The sequence below is a fragment of the Anabrus simplex genome, chromosome 6, assembly GCF_040414725.1.
Source record: "Anabrus simplex isolate iqAnaSimp1 chromosome 6, ASM4041472v1, whole genome shotgun sequence".
Taxonomy (NCBI): Eukaryota; Metazoa; Arthropoda; class Insecta; order Orthoptera; family Tettigoniidae; genus Anabrus; species Anabrus simplex.
Window position 1 is genome coordinate 235310245 of NC_090270.1, and position 18216 is coordinate 235328460.

Genomic DNA, 18216 nt, shown 5'->3' on the forward strand with positions numbered 1-18216 from the left:
GTATACTATCCCAAGGCAAGTTATATGCATCATAGCGTAGTTTATTCCGGTCCATATGTCGTAAGTCCCGTATTGTAATGTAGCGTGGTTTGTACTTAGGTATTCGAGTAGAATAACACACGTACAGTAGGTCATGTGAAGAGATGCCAGGAGCAGGGATCTGTCCGTGCTTAATTACTTTTTGAGGTTGATTTGTCACAAGAAGATCAATTAAGGTATGACTTGTGCGGTCAGAGTAATGAACATGATTAGTAGCGTTGAGGGGTAAAATTGTCATGTTTGTAGCGATAAATAAATTCAGTAGATTGTTCGCGTCACTAGTCTGCTTCAAAAGGTCAGTGTTAAAGTCGCCCATGATTGTAATGTCATCGTATGCCGAGATAAGATTTGCTAATGCCTCTTCAAAATCATCAGTCTGTCTTATTTTAGGCGGCTTGTATACAATCCCTATCAATATCTTTTTATGGCAGTCTAATTCTACAAACATAAATTCCGGTCGCAGTGTAAGTCGTGGGTCAGAAGTGGAAATTATCTTACATTTCAGGTCATTTCTGTAATAAAGTAGAAGTCCACCGCCTATTTTGTCAATGCAGTCATGGCGTAATATTGAGTATCTGTCAAGGTTAGCTGTCGATGACGGCATGTCTGTACGCATCCAGCTTTCACTGATTCCAATAATATGTACATTGTTCACTTCAAAAATAGCCTGAACCTCTTCTATATGAGCTAATAATGACTGGCCATTTAGGTGACAACAATGTAACGATCGCGGGTGGCTACTGAGCTGCTCTTGCAACACAAGTCCTGTTGAAGGTGGTAGGGACGAAAGAGAAGGGGAGGGTGAGGGCTGTGGAGAGGAATGCAGGTCAATAGTATTACCGTTATACTGGTCAACAATCATATGAAAGTAAGCAGTATGAAAAACAAAAGTTAAGTAAGATGTAAAATAAGCTTACCCCAGCAACCTGGTGAGTAGATTCACTGACTTTCACAAGCACACACATACACACACACAAATATAAATTAATTATCGGTACTACACACATAATTTCTTTCTCTTAATTTCACGAGTTCATCCTACTACCTGCAATGTTTTTTAACTGTGCCATCGTGGATATCTGAGATTTGGTTCCATCTTCTCTTAATACACAAATGCGTCCATCTTGAGTCCAGCATTTCTGCAGTCCCCATAAATCCCTTGCCTGATTAAGTATATGTTTTCTCGCACTTGTGAGGGACTCAGTTAGCATGAGCCCACTGCCCTTCAAAGCTCGCTTTGCACGCCACACTCGATCACGATCATGGTATCGTAGGAACTTTATAATGATAGGCCGATTTCCCTGTGAGACCACTTCAGCAGACGTTCTATTTCGGCGGCCTAGCCTGTGGCAGCGATCCACATCAAGAATTGAAAGTTCAACCGAAAGTTTATTTTTCAGTGTGTCCAGCATTTTAATGTAGACGTCCTCGGACGGCTGTTCCGGGACACCATGCAATAATAGGCAGTTCCGGCGACTGTACTGTTCGGCCTCGTCCAACGCGTCGTCTTGTTTCTGGAGCCGATCTTCAAGAGCCTTCAACTCCCCTTTAAGCATGGAGATGTCTTCGCTGGCCTGTTTCTTGAATTCCTGGAACTCGGCACCAAGCGCTTGAAGCACGTTCGGTGGGTTAGCGACACTGACTGCTGAGTCTAGGCGAGCATGAAAGTCTTTCATGCTATCTTCGAAAGCCGATATCTTCTTAGCTACTTCCTTTACCGACATGATGATTATTTTTTAAAGAAGAAGGCACTTAAATATATCACTTTTTTAACACAGATTAGCACTTTCAGCTGATTAACTTGCAATTTAAACAGGGTATAGCAAGAGCAACTTTACTCTACCGTCTCATTCGGCGCCATCTTGCAGCTATGGTTGCTATGGAATGGGAGTGGGCATTTCAGACATATTCCGAGTCATGGCCCTCCTTGTGCTCAGGTGGCTAAGACTATACAATCCACCAGTGGTCTATAACCTGTTAGAGGAAAGATCCTCACTTGAACTACGTGTAAGTAGGGTAGCATCCTGCTTCATGAATTTACCGAGCTCAGAACATTTTAAGCAAGCCTCGGACCTATGGGAGTAACGGAGTCCCACTCCCATTTGACAGGCGAGGGACTCCTTGGAGACAACTTGGCAAACAAAATGGAATTCGATGGGGAACTATCAATATTAATGGGGTTTATGGAAGGAAAAAAGTAGAACTGGCGGAGGCAGCAAAGAGGATGCATCTGGATGTGCTAGGAGTAAGTGATATTCAGGTAAGGGGAGATAACGAGTAAGAGATAGGAGACTATAAAGTGTACTTTATGGGTGATAGAAAGGGAAGGGCTGTTTATCCGTGTTGGGAGAAAGGTAAAACACTTATAACTGTTTTTCTAGACTTCGGGAAAGCATATGACCATGTACCACGCAGGCATATATGGGAATGTTTGAGACATAAGAAAGTGCACAATGACATCATAGCATGATTACAACGATTATATGATGAAACCAACTGTTGTGTCCAGGTCCAGGATGGAAGGTCAGGTTGGTTTGAAACGAAGAGTGGAGTCCAGCAAGGAAGTTGTCTTTCACCACTTCTCTTCATAATCATAACGGATGAAGTTTTAAAAGCAGTTAAGAGAAAGGATCCAACAACTAATGCCCTGGTTTTTGCTGATGAATGGTATAGGGTGAGACAGAAGTGGAAGTACAAACTAGACTAGATCTCTGGCATGAAACTTTTACAACCTTAGGTCTCAAAATCAGCAAAACGAAGACAGTTGGCTTGGTGATGAGTAGAAACTCTCCAACTGTTCATCTAAGAATTGGATATGAGGAGATGGATATTGTAAGCAACTTCCAGTATATAGGTAGTGTTCTGTCATCAGACATTATCATACATCAAGAGATTAGTAACAGAATACAGAAAGCTTCCAAATTCTATCACGCTGTACGTCAAATACTTTGGGATGAAACATTTCCGTTAGTTTCCAAGATCAGCTTGTACAAAATATATCTAGTACGTATATTGATGTATGGCCTGGAAGCAGCAACACTTAATGGACCAACAAAGAGTCGCCTTCAGGCAACAGAAATGAAGTTCCTCCGTTCTTGTCTACAAAAAGGAAAAATGGATAAAATAAGGAATGTGGACATCCGACAACAGCTTGGATTGGAAAGAAGCTTGCTGGAGACTAGAAGTGAAGAGATTGCAATGGTATGGTCACACGAAAAGAATGAACCCTCACAGGACTCCTCAAACATACATTGACCACAATGTTCCTGGGAAGAGACCATGACCCAATTTGGGAAAAACAGGTAATGAAGGACCTTAAAATTAGAGATGTGAACTGGTGTCGCATATATGAGCAGCATCTGTGGATGGATAGAATAAACTGGAGGAGGCTCATACACAACCGCACCCGGCTTGCTGGAGCGAAGAAATGATGATGATGATGATGATGATGATGATGATGATGATGATGATGATGATGATGATGACCATTGCACGCAAAGTAGTTTCTATTAGGCACGTAAATGAGCGAAGGATGTGGGTAGATTTGGCAGTTGGAGGAATTAGGACAAGAATTGTCTCAGTGTATTCACCATGTGAGGGTGCAGATGAGGATGAAGTTGACAAGTTTTATGAAGCATTGAGTGATATCATGGTCAGGGTTAACAGCAAGGATAGAATAGTGCTAATGGGTGATTTCAGTGTGAGAGTTGGAAATAGAACTGAAGGATATAAAAGGGTGATTGGTAAATGTGGGGAAGATATGGAAGCTAATGGGAATGGGACTTCTGTGCTAGTATGGGTTTAGCTGTTACGAATGCATTCTTCAAGCATAAGGCTATTCACCGCTACACATGGGAAGCTAGGGGTACCAGATCCATAATAGACTATATCTTAACCGACTTCGAATTCAGGAAATCTGTTAGGAATGTTCAAGTTTTCCGGGAATATTTTGATGATACAGACCACTATCTGATCTGTAGTGAACTAAGTATCTCTAGATCTAGGGTAGAGAAAGTGAAATCTGTTCGCAAACGAATAAGGGTAGAGAATATCCAGGACGTGAAATTAGAGAGAAATACATGGATATGATTAGTGAGAAGTTTCGAGCAGTAGACAGTAAGCAGGTTCAGGATATAGAAAGAGAATGGGTGACATACAGGGATGCTGTAGTAGAAACTGCAAGGGAATGCCTAGGAACACCTGTGTATAAAGATGGGGAAAGGCAAACATCTGGGTGGAATGATGAAGCGAGAACAGCTTGTAAACAAAAAAAGAAGGCTTATCAGAAATGGCTCCAAACAAGGGCCGAGGCAGACAGGGATTTGTACTTAAATGAAAGAAACAGCGAAACAAATAGTTGTTGAATCCAAAAAGAAGTCGTGGGAAGATTTTGGTAATAACCTGGAAAGGCTAGGTCAAGCATCAGGGAAACCTTTCTGGACAGTAATAAAGAATCCTAGGAAGGGAGGGGAAAAAGGATCGTAATCTATGATCTTCATATACGTATTGACGAACTACACAATTACAAATAGGAAAGGACTTCCACCTATCAATACTTATTTATTGCACTTGTTATGCTACAGTACTGGTTTCGATCCCCTACATAGGGTCATCTTCAGCTGAACAATACATTCACATATAGATCATGAAGCTATGATTAAGATTACATTGTCTGGGGAATGCCATATGATAACAGATATTTGGTCACGTCCGAATGGGGCATGTCAAAACGGGAACTGGTGTGTATGTCACTATGTGTGACAATGCAATTGTATGTCTTTAATGATATGCTTGAGGTCTTAAAATTAGTTTATAAAACACTATCTCCACTTAAAACTAACTTATAAGTATATAAGATAAAAACAATATATGTAGGAACACTTCAGGCATATGAACGTACGTGTCTTGCATGTTATTCAGTTCATTGGTTGACGTCTTTGTTCAAGTCTTATTTTCATATTTGTACACTTGGTTGATGTTTTTGGAGCTTGAGTGATATGATTTGCTTGTAAAATTATAACATTATATGTACAAAAGTTTTTTTTCTGCAAGTATATACATAGAATAAAACACTTTCCAAGTTTAAAAAGAGTGTCGGGCATATGGATACAATTAGGAAATATGTATATTCAGCTCTGCTGTATGTTGAACCTTGTTGTTTTATGTTAAAATTGAATCATTGTCCTGTGACATCCGTAAAATTTGAGTGGCATTGGATTCAAAGTGGTGGCTCCTTTCCCATCTGTAGCTGTGCAGTGATGTTATAATTATCTGTGGAAGATAAGATTGAGCTGTGAGAGATATTTTATGTTGGAGGAATGTCTAAGGATTGTGTATGTTAATTTGAATAATGTACTTACTGTTATTGGTGTGGTTGAGTTGCGTTTGATATGTGAGCCTGTTATGTACTGCTTCATGTTCATCTTGGGCTCATACTAGTTGCTGTGTGGAGAAGGGAAGGAGGGGTAGGGAGAGTTGCTGTTGTGTGGGTAGGGGTGGAGCTAGGTGTGTCGTTTGATGTTTCTCTGTCGCGTGTCATGTTTTGTTTATTGATTATCCTATGGTAACTGTTTTTAGGGTGGGGATGACTGTATTGAAGATTATGTTCGTTTTTTCTGTAATTTCATTTATGTTGAAATTTCTTATTGTGATCCCAGGGAATTGCTGGAGAGGTGGAGAAAATATTTTGAATATCTTCCTAACGTAAAAAGAAATCTTCCTGGTGGTGTTGCGAACAGCCAAGCTCATGGGGAGGAGGAAAATTATTTTGGTGAAATTAAGCTTGAGGAAGTGGAAAGGATGGTAAATAAATTCCATATCATAAAGCAGCAGGAATAGATGAAATTAGACTTGAAATGGTGAAGTATAGTGGGAAGGCAGGGATGAAGTGGCTTCATAGAGTAGTAAGAGTAGCATGGAGTGTTGGTAAGGTACCTTCAGATTGGACAAAATCAGTAATTGCACCTATCTATAAGCAAGGGAACAGGAAGGATTGCAACAATTGTCGAGGTATCTCATCGATTAGTATACCAGGCAAAATATTCACTGGCATCTTGGAAGGGAGGGAGCGATCAGTAGTTGAGAGGAAGTTGGATGAAAACCATTGTGGTTTCAGACTACAGAGGGGCTGTCAGGATCAAATTTTCAGTATGCACCAGGTATTGAAAAATTCTACGTGAGGAATAGGCAGTTGTGTTTATGTTTCGTAGATCTAGAGAAAGCCTATGACAGGGTACCGAGGGAAAAGATGTTCGCCATACTGGGGGACTATGGAATTAAATGTAGATTATTAAAATCAATCAAAGGCATTTATGTTGACAATTGGGCTTCAGTGATAATTGATGGTAGAATGAGTTCTTGGTTCAGGGTACTTACAGGGGTTAGACAAGGCTATAATCTTTCACCTTTAGTGTTCATAGTTTACATGGATCATCTGCTGAAAGGTATAAAATGGCAGGGTGGGATTCAGTTAGGTGTAAATGTAGTAAGCAGTCTGGCCTATGCTGACGACTTGGTCTTAATGGCAGATTGTGCCGAAACCCTGCAGTTTAATATCTTGGAACTTGAAAATAGGTGCAATGAGTATGGTATGAAAATTAGCCTTTCAAAGACTAAATTGATGTCAGTAGGTAACAAATTCAACAGAATTGTATGTTTGATTGGTGGTACAAAGCTAGAACAGGTCGATAATTTCAAGTTTTTAGGTTGTGTGTTTGATTGGTGGTACAAAGCTAGAACAGGTCGATAATTTCAAGTATTTAGGTTGTGTGTTCTCCTAGGATGGTAATATATTGAGATTGAATTAAGGTGTAGTAAAGCTAATGCAGTGAACTCGCAGTTGCGATCAACAGTATTCTGTAAGAAGGAAGTCAGCTCCTAGACGAAACTATCTTTACATCGGTCTGTTTGCAGACCAACTTTGCTTTACGGGAGCGAAAGTGTGTGTGGACTCAGGATATCCTATTCATAAATTAGAAGTAACAGACATGAAAGTAGCGAGAATGACTGCTGGTACAAAAGGTGGGAACAATGGCAGGAGGGGGCTGGGAATGAGGAGAATGAACTGGATGGACGAAGCTGTACTCATAAACCGGCTTCAGTGTTGGGGTCATGTGAGGCGAATGGAGGGGGATAGGTTACAAGGTTACCTAGGAAAGTAATGGACTCTGTTATGGAGGGTAAGAGAAGTAGAGGGAGACCAAGACGACGATGGTTAGGCTCGGTTTCTAACGATTTAAAGATAAGAGGTGTAGAACTAAATGAGGCCACAGCACTAGTTGCAAATAGAGGATTATGGCGACATTTAGTAAATTCACAGAGGCTTGCAGACTGAACGCTAAAAGGCATGACAGTCTTTGATGATAACATATGTATGTATTGCCCCCTTTATTCCCGGCATGCTCATCTGGAGAGCGAGAGTCTCAAGGGTGGACCGTTCGCTGTCTGGCTTCGCTTATTTTTGAAGGCAGGGAAAGAGACAAGGACTAGCAACAATAATACAAAAAGATTTAAACAACAGGTTGTTGACATTTATTAACACTAGCACTCAACAGCAGTTATCAAATTAACATTAAATAAATTGTGATGGTAATTCAAAATTAATTTCTTCTCAGCCAGTTCCCTTAGATACAGCATTTAATTCCTCCGACCCCTTGGAAGTCGAAATATGCTGCAAATATACATATTTATATTAGCCTACTTCTGGCTCAACGAAACAACAGAAGATAAATTTTTTTATATGGGGAGGACCACCTCTTAGTAATGCGTAATTATTTACAAGTTGAAAACAAACAAATCTCAATGAGCTATCTGACTCATAACTGGTCTTAAGCATTTAAATTATCAGACCCATTCATGTCAACATCCATTACTTCAAATGAAAATTTAAATTCCTTGAGTATCTGAAATTATTCATGGCATCAAGATTTTACAACAAAATAAAATATTAATCACTTTGTTCTACTTCTGGATAATCTTACATTACATCGTTTCATTCATCAAACGTGAGATCCATTAAACTGGACTTCAACAATTTTTTATTCGGGAACATTACTTAAGATGTCTCTATCAGACTTATTTCCATCAAATTGTACTCGTACAATAATTATTTCCATGAAACTTCCTTTAATATTTGACTGAACAACACGTGACTTTAATCTTTAACATCTGATGCCTTGAGAAAAATTAACATTACAAGCCTTACAGTAACAGAGTACTCTGTCCAGACGCATGAAATAATCCCTTCTTATTCATTGGTGTCTGATACGTTGAACTCATCTCAACTTAAATTTAAAATAAAATTTATTAAAGATTTAACTTTTGAAAAGTCAGATCAACTCAAACAACGGTGCTGATAACCTGGGTCCAACATGATGAACATATGGCCGGGTGAGAACCGCATTTCAAAAAAAATATCACAAGTCACTGAAATTGCTACAACACACATACACACAGCATTCACACAAAGACACACGAGAATTATTTGCGTTATTTACAATGAATTCTAGACTTTGAATTTTATATTTGATTTTCACCCTAGGCACATGAAATATCACGATGACGATATCGGCTAAAAAAAATCCATTACGACTCTCAGAAATGTGATGAAATCTGAGTGATCACTTGGTCAAAGATGATGAAAATTTCACAACGTTGGTCATAATAACATCAGCGGTTGATATCTGGAAGAATTGTCGTCTACAGATACGCACATATTACAGGTCAAACATTAATATTCGCATTCATGGTTCAGGAGTCACGACATTATTATTACTTAACTCTACATTTATCAATTAACATGTGCTCCACACTTGAAGAAATTACGTTTAAATGAATTCAATAAGTCATTAAATACAGTAAATGATCCATCAGGATTCTACCATATTCCAGGCTCATATTCATCCTAATTGATACACATTAACATCTTGCAACAAGATCAAGCAATATTTAAACTCATGACCCTTACTCATTCATTTAACCTGAGGTGAAATTTTTATTATTATTAGATGTGCTAGGTTTTAAATTTTCGTAAGCCAGAGTTCGACAATAAGCCAGATGACACTAACACGCATTAAATCCAACAAGAAGAAAATTTACGTTGAAATCTGGCATAACAAACATGCCGTAAATCTGTACCATATGATTTCCACATTGAAAATATTTTCAAAAATAAATTGTTACTTATCGATGAGGACAATGGTTTTTAAATAACACTAGACTACTAATTGGGTCATTTGGAGTAATCATAGACGACACGCGCACATCCTAGCTACTCTAATAGAATCCAATAATCACTCACATACAACGTGACAACACTACCATTCCCCATGTGAAAGAAGGATGAAAATAGCAACTAGTACTGCAAATGTAGAAGAAATACTACCACTAATGAATAAGTAAGCATTATCTCTACAAAGATGAACAGATAAAACATTAGAAAAGGGTACTTAAATGTATGATGAAACCGGATCTCTACCGAAGATCTGGAATTACTGGATCACATGTTGTTCGTTACCTGCTTCCATCGCTATCTCCCCATGTTAGACATTGCCTACATTTTAATGCACAATTGCAGCAGTGAAGTCCAATGCAGAAATACTGTAGGTCTCCTCTTCAGATCGTTGAAACATCTTGACGAACTCCAATAACCACGTGGCGATCCTCTTCTTTCTTCTAGTACGGTGAAGGCTGAAACTGACACAAATTTTTAGAAGATATTCCACACACAATTACGTCGAGTTTTAGAGAGGAATAACACACAACTTAGTCTGCGAAAATATGCCAGACTTGTTGACTAATGTACTATAAGAAGGTAGTTGATTTGTACTGCCGTCGAGTAGAAATATTGCCGAGTCCAGTGACAGAGTGTCTGCATCGTAAAATCCCAGTAGAACAAATACGTAGAGCGTGAATAATTAAGAGTAAGAGAGCGTTTCTTCTGAAAACTTCGGTATTTAAGCATTTCTCAAGGAGGGGTGTCTCCACATTGACTCGTAATTGGCCATTATCTTACACCTAATAGGTCATTACAATTTTTGAAAGTACTCTCACTCGAAGATTCTGTCATGCGTCCTTCACCTTGCAGTGGCCTTGGACGTTCCCACTGGGTCATGTGACACAGCTGACCGGTTGATTGAAAATCAATACTTTGATCCCGGCTGGTGAGAACCGGTTCCGTACATGCGGACACGTCTCTATAACTCAGGACTGGAAATATATCACCCATAATAATGAAATAATAGCTTTTTCCTTGAATGCACAATAAAATATTTATTGTAGGCCAAATTTGAAGGGGACAGTATGTATGTATGTATGTATGTATGTATGTATGTATGTATGTATGTATGTATGTAAGTTGAAACTAGAGTCTCCGTGGCTCAGGTGGCGGTGCGCCGGCTTCTCAATGCTGGGTTCCGTGGTTCAAATCTCGGTCACTCCGTGTGAAATTTGTGCCTGGCAAAATGGAGGCAGGACAAGTTTTTCTCCAGGTACTCTGGTTTTCCCTGTCATATTTCATTCCAGCAACACACTCCAATATCATTTCATCAGTCATTCAATAATCATTGCCCCAGAGGAGTGCGACAGGCTTCGACAGCTGGCACAATTCCTATCCTTGCTGCTAGATGGGGGCTTCATCGTTCATTCCATTTCTTACCTGATCAAATAACTGGAAACAGGACTTAATTTTTTTTTTCATGCAAGGTGAAACAGAACTAATGGATGGCAAACCCGATGGACAGATTAAAATTAATACAAACGAAAAGTTTTAAAAGGGTTTGTCTCCGACAAAGTTCAGAGTGAGGTTAGCTGAAAAACTAGCTCATCGCAAAATTAAAAGTTAGCAATAAACGTAGGATCTGAGGGCGAACTCCTGCATAATTAAGGAAAGTTTTACATTTAAAAGTTAAGTGAAATTACAACCAAACCTGAAAGAAACAAGAATGCTTACAGTAGGATAGGCAGATTCTCATGAAATGGGAGCTCGGCGCAGGCACGGCCACTCGCTAAGACGGTCAACCATGAAAGACAGCAGACGCTCCCTTGCTCCCACTGAAAAACGGTGGAGTTCGAGAAACAGGAAATGGTGTAAGCACAAAGGGAGACCAATAAGAATACAGAGTTAACCTGCTGGACCTTACATTAACCAATAGAAAACTAGTTTATTTCATCTAATTAAATTTCTCTTCTTTCTTGCTGACACTGTCAGTTGTACAAGTTGTAGAAAAGTCCAAGCTTGTGAGGGAATAATGCTTCCTGCTACAGTGTGTTTCAGAAGCCCACAAGTTCAGACCAACAAATTTCTGCAACTCCAAATTAAATAATAAATTTTATACAGCTAAATAAATGAGCATTCCAATTACAGTAGAAGTCCGTTATAGCAAGAATTCATAACGGTGAAAAATTTACTCGTTGTAGCGGATTGTCATTATATCCGGTTTTTTCATAAATTGGTATGGAACGGCAATCTGTTTGTTTAAAACTTGCGTTTGCTGATTTTCATACTGCGGCCTACTTGTAAGTTATTTTTCTAATTCTGTGACAACGTGAACGAGGATGTTCAATTTCATTCTGTAGAATTGGAGTAGTATCACTCCAGTGGCTTCTGTGGAAAACTTTTCAGTTTTCTTATTCAAACAGAGTCACCTAACCTAACCTCATATGTATCATGAAAACATATTTTAAGCACCAAATTACTTGGGAATATCCTTTCCGAAATTTAACCAGACGCGAGAAAATACAGTTTAACCTCTTATTGGGCATTCCTCATTAAGGCAATTTCTCACTTAGCACATCGTAAATTCGAAGTCCTGATGTTGTATTAAATCTATTTAAAAATACCTCATTTATCGCGTCACATAATTATTTTCGCTCAGTACGATCACATTTTTCCCAGCCCTGAAATTGTTCTTTATCATCCCTTCTGAAAGGAACAGGATACCCAACACAGGTTAGAGCCCTCACCACAGGAGGCAGTTTGGGGAAACTTAGATGAAAACTGGAAATGGCCTTGATTTCCGGAACTTGAGAGAGTAAATTATAGCTTCGGAAAAATTCAGTTTTGGTCTCCGGTTATCGTTGATATTATTGAATCATCCAGTAAACCTGTTTGTGCTTATATTTCGCATTCCATTCATAAATTAGAAATATATTCTGTGTTGAGTGATGCAGTGAAGGGTAGCAAATATTTGTTGCATGATACACTATGTAAGGATTAGGAACATAATTGTGTGAAGTTGACTAGCGAGGTGCGTATTTGTCTTGCGGTAGCCCCATTATAGATAATGAAAAAGTCATGAAATCGTTTATTAATGACGACAAATCCAGGAAATGGACAGGCATCTGCATCTTTCAGTGGTGGTGCATATGTTGAAACTCGCACCGTCGAGTTTCGACTCGAGTCAATCAAAGTGTTGTTACATTCAAGATGACAGTCAGTCATTTCTCTCGCATATGGCGGAGTTTAATCGCCAAATAATTCATGGTCGAAGAGTGTGATCTGCAATAATATGCTGATATTTTACGGCGCCCCACTGGAAATGTTTTTATAATTGTTGTCAGTTTTTTTTAATAAGCCCCAATGGGAAAGGTTTCCATATTATCTCTCTCTTTTTTACACCTTTTAATAGTCTCATTGCATCTTCAGAAACATTAGATGGCCTACATCTTTCTCTGTTCCCTTATAAACACGATGTAAAATGCATGCATGTTTGAAGAAAAACATGTCAAGTGTTTATACATTCGTGTTAGATAGTGTTTATTCGTGCATTCAATAGTACGTTTTGTCGCTTAACGCATTATATTTGCTTGTCTCTTGCAGAAATGTCTGAGGTTTTACTGAATAAACTAACCTCGGAAATCACTCATCCACTCTGTGCTGTATCTTGAGGTTTATCACATTCATGCTTAATTTCAGTACATAGCTTTAAAATTAAGCAATCATTTTTCGAATTGTGCTTATAGAACACCAGTCAACGAGTATTACTAATCGACTCCGATATTGCCTTTCTAGTTCAAATGTGATCGAGAGAGCACATAGCGAAAAATTTGTAATATAATAATCTATAATCTATAATAATCCATAATATAATAATCTATAATATAATCGCTGGAGTTCATAAATATTGATAATGGCAAAAATGACGCACGCTTAATCACTTGTAATAATGGATGCGTCAATGATTGGGTTCTTGCTGTTACTGAAGGATAATACTCAGTTTAATATAGGGATTTTCATGGGACAGGAAAAAGCTGCCGTTATAACGGAGTTCTCGCTATATGCCGTACTCGCTATAGCGGACTTCTACTGTACTTTCGAATACTGTCTTCCCACCGGTATGTGTTATGATGAAATTTCTATCATAGAATTATTTTCATGGTGCATATTTTATATCCCTTCTTTGAAAGACTTGAGGAACACTGGGGTGTCAGAAATTTTTCTCTTCTAGTGATGGTGATTATTGTTCCAAGCTTAAAGGATGGATTAAATTATTTGTAGAATTTCTCTCTGGAAAGAGGGTCTTCAAAATTGCAGTAAATTAACATGGAGTTCTCACCATGGACATTGATAGACTGCCAGGGGACACATGCTATCAGACAAATTTCAGCTCTGTTGACTATATTGTGCCAAGATCCCTTGTATGAAGCAACTAGTATGATAAACATTTCTAACACTGGTGTCATCATTGTCTCATAGAGAGTACAACCATGAATGTGGGCTAGTTCTGCTGCTGTTTCTTATTCTTGATGCTATTAAATTACCCCACAGATTTTTTATTCTGTTTCAGACAAGCTTGATTAGTTCTGGTACAAAGTAAGTATTGGCCTGTAAACTGAGGCTGGGAAAGTGAAAATTGGACACTGAATTCCATGATCAATTAGTGGACATTGTTTCATTTAGGGGCATCTTGGGCTGTCTGCATTTTTTTTTTTCATTTGACCATTAATGAAGAGTAAGGAAGCTAGACATTCCACTCCTGTTTAATTTGGGTCAGGATGCCCCTCTAGTGTTCCATGGGCTTGATTGAGGAAAAGAATGCTTTTTTTAACATTAGTGACCTGTAGATTCTGGTTTTAGGTATAAGCTAAGTTTGTAACTGTTTATATTAAGGTTGCACGCCGTATCTCGCCCCGTGTGGACGACATGGTTCGCAGCATGTACCCACCACTGGATGCCCGTTTGCTCGAAGCCCGCACTGCAGCTCTCGCTTTGGCTGTCACCCACCTAGCACTAGTCACTCGTCTGGGATGTAGTGTCAGTTATGGCTCTAGACGTTTGCGATGGATAGATGAGGCACTTTCTGATATGGATAAACATCTTTTGGTGAGTCACCTGATTTTTTTTTTTTTCCTACTGTGTTGTCAATTAAGTTTTGTGCTCTTTTCAAGCACCTGTAAAGATGATGAAATACCATCAGTGTTAGTAGTTTCTTGCTTTTGAGGTTTCTCCCCCATGGACTGTCATTGATGATGGTGATTTGTTTAGGCCCTACTTTATAATTGAGGAGTTCTCTGCAATTACTGTCTGACTCGAAAAAATATGAGAAAGAGATGTCTGTTGAGTGTTCATCCCAGAGGCTGGTTGGATCCTTAAATAGCACCAAGGTTATGTAGCTGCAGGGAAACTGATTGAGGCGCCATAATGAGGCATACATGGCATGTTAAGGAGTGAAGTAGTTTGTTATTGCTTTCCTTACTGGTCTACAAAGTGATCACCAACCCTATGAGTAGTACTTTTCACATCATCCAGATGCACAATTTGTGCTCCATTCTTTAGTGCTCTGGCGTGTGCCAGATGCAAAAATTCGACATCCATCAAGAAATGGCAACAGGCAGCAAAATACAGATATTGACATTTAAAGTGTATACAGTCACAAATTAGTAATAAATGCAGACAGAAATTAACTAAAACAAATTTTAATGTAGGATAAATAGTTCTTACATTTAATTTAATGTTAACAAGAAGTGAAATAAAATTGTTCCATGCTAATTCAATTAATGACTTACAAATCAAATTCAATTTAATGTTTAAAAGAAATTAAATAAAATGCTTCCAAGCTTATTTAATCAAATTAATTAATTCATTTTAATGTTTAAAATAAATTAAATTTAGCTACTCTAGCTAATATTTTTCTAACGTACTGTTTACTCACATTGTACCCTTGTTTTGCTAACCACTGAACATACTGCATCCTGCTGGCTCCATATTCCATTCCGTGATCTATATCAGTTTTTCTAGTTTTTTACCCATGTAGTAAAAGAGCCCAAATTGGGATTATGGGGTTCTTGCAATGAACTCTTCAGTTTCAGTTCACTCACAGGGACTGTAATCGTTAATGTAAATAAATCATTTGTTACTACACATGAAGAGCAAGTGAAAATGTGATAATCTCTTTTTTCTTGTATGATATTTACAGCATTCATGAATGACTGAAGGAGTTTGAGACTTTACTCCAGGTAGTCATTCTTCAGGTAGTAGGCTATATTGCTACTTATGTTCATGGTATACAACCGTGGGGAAAAAAAAGGAGAAAGAGAGAGAGACAGTAAAAGCTCCTCAGTAATGCATACTACAAAACTATAAAATGTATGTTTATCGCTGTGTCATCGTTACTTCCGACTTTACAGGTCACCTGTTGGCGGGATGCTGTTGCCAGCCCACTTAGGTTTATATGCTGACATACAGGACACATACTTCTCAAGATATAAAACACTTATAACATGAACAGGAATGCGTACACACATCATTATACTTGGGAAAAAGTACATAGTAGCAGAAATTGCACATATAGCAGTCAAAGGTGCAAATAATAAGGGACTTAACCTTGGGAAGTAACTTCTGAAAATAGTAGAATCTAGAGTACACATGGTTAAATATAATAGAGGATAGTATGCTATACATACAGAAATCTATACTATGTTTCAGGATGAACCAAGTCTCATCTCTCATGCCTCGGCCAGTATAAGTTGGAAAAGAGAGACTCTAATATTGATCATTTACCTGTACAGTAAATAAAAAGTTAAACATTGGCCATATTTGAGTTGAAAAGAAATATATGAAAAATATAAATTTCTGAAGTATCATGCCTGTATGGGGAAATAAAAACAAGGTTTCGTGACCATGCATATACAGAGCACAAAATTATGACTCAAAAGTATGGAGCAGTATAGAGTCTAATTGGAAAAAGTGCACACAAAATGCATTTAATGAAATATTTCTGATAATGAAGCAGAAAAGAAAATATAACAAATGAAATTACTTGCCGTTACCACTTTGAATAACACAGATGAAGTTCTCCTTATCTCCATAGGACAAAATTCTGCTTTAAAGAGAACAGAACACTCATATCAGAGTCACTGCTGTCACTGTTACTGTCTATTGAACCCTCACTTGACCTCAAAGAAAAAAGAAAGTTTTCCAGGAACTCATCATCTGTACCTTCCTTCTTCCAACTTTTGTGTGTCTCACGACTCGTTTTTCTGGTCTTCCGCATTTACATGGTCCACAGTTACTCAAAATCCTTCCCACCTCTGAAGCCATGAACTATGTTCTTAGCAGTGGTATAAATTTTCACCTGGGCCCAAATTAGCTCGATTGCATTGAAATGGCAGTGGTAAGTTGGAAGTCAAATTACTTTATGTCCATATTGGAACATTGGCTTATTCTCTTTCACAATATTCATGAACTCTCCTGTCCTCATATCATTGCATACAGGAATGTTGTGGCTCTTCAATCACTCAGTTAGCTGTTCTTTTTTTGTTGCCACTGTTGAAGCTTTGTTGTGGATGAGAGGGGGCATTGTCCATAATTATTGTGCTCTTATTGTAAAGTTGCTCAATAATCTTTCCTTAAACCATTTCTGTAATGTAATACTATTATTTTCCTGGTGAAAATCATTGTTTAAAAAAATTAAATTATAAACTACACAGCAGCACACTATATAAATTCCATCATGCAACCAGGGAAACTCAAAATATTAGCAGACAAAATGGTTTGCAAAGGGGTTCTAATAACCAGAGTTCAAGAATGAGAAACACTGATCAGGAACCAATGGAATCGCAAGGAAATAGAATTTACAAGGGAATACCAGGGGGAAAAAAAAAAAAAAAAAGTAATGAAGCATTGTTCACAATTCACAGGAGTCATGATTAACCCCAAAATAATTGAGTCTATAACGAATTCAAAGGACAATTTCACAGGCTCTCAACACTAACTGTAAAAACTGCAAATAGAATATACACAACAATAAATACCCATGCACCAACGAATTATAAAAGTAATAAGAACACAGAGAAGAAAGAGGTGGATGGATTTTGGGAGCTTCTAAATCAGGTGACATAAATAAAAATTACACAAAATTTTAATTAGAGACTTTAATGCCCAGTTAGGAAGGGAAAAGAGATATAGAGATGTAATAATGAAGTGGCCAGCACAAAGAAGAACAAACAGGAATGGCATAACACTGATGGAATTCTGCAGAAACCATGACATGGTCTCAAAGTCAACATACTTCAAGAGAAGACAAAATAAGCTCAAAACTTGGAAACATCCAGGCTGGAAAGAAAGGAGAATGGCAACTGGATCATGTTTATATGGATAAGAATTACCGTAGGGAAATCTACAACGTGAAAGTCCTGAGAGGGACAGATAAAAATAAAATTCACCCTATTCACACAGAAAAATGTCCCTCCCAAAAAAGAAGAGAACCTACAACCCTCATAAACTGATAAATAACATGGAATACAAAGAACAAGCTAGGAATATAAAAATAATGGATGATCTAGAGGAAATAATTCCCCAATTGAAACAAATAGCTGAACAAGTAGACCCAATAAATCTAAGGAAAAAATACCACTGGTCGAATGATGAATGTGATAAAACAGTGGAAGATGGACACGAAGCCTAGTTAAGGTATCAGAGTCAAAAACGGAAGAATCACACTTGGAACTCACAAGACAAAGAAAGATAACCCAAAAAATAATGAGATTTAAACACCAGTACCAAAACAGATAGCAAGAAAACAAACTCAAGAGGTGACTATAAAACATTTAAGAGACAGCTACAAAGATATGATCCTCCAACATTAATGTTAAAATATAAAAATAATTAGATGGTCCATAGCAACAAAAAAATACAGAAATTTTAGCAGAAACATTTGACAAATTGCTAAATTGCAAAGA

General features: G+C 38.0%; 1 protein-coding gene across 8 annotated transcripts in view; it reads left to right on the forward strand.

The window, feature by feature from the left end:
* LOC136876377 (transmembrane protein 98) overlaps positions 1-18216 on the forward strand; it is a 239580-nt gene that overhangs the window by 70919 nt on the left and 150445 nt on the right. For all 8 annotated transcript variants that reach the window (XM_067150274.2, XM_068228413.1, XM_068228414.1 and 5 more), the window contains one exon: positions 14147-14359. In XM_067150274.2, coding sequence (XP_067006375.2) covers positions 14147-14359 — 213 coding nt within the window. The remainder of the gene's footprint in view (positions 1-14146; positions 14360-18216) is intronic.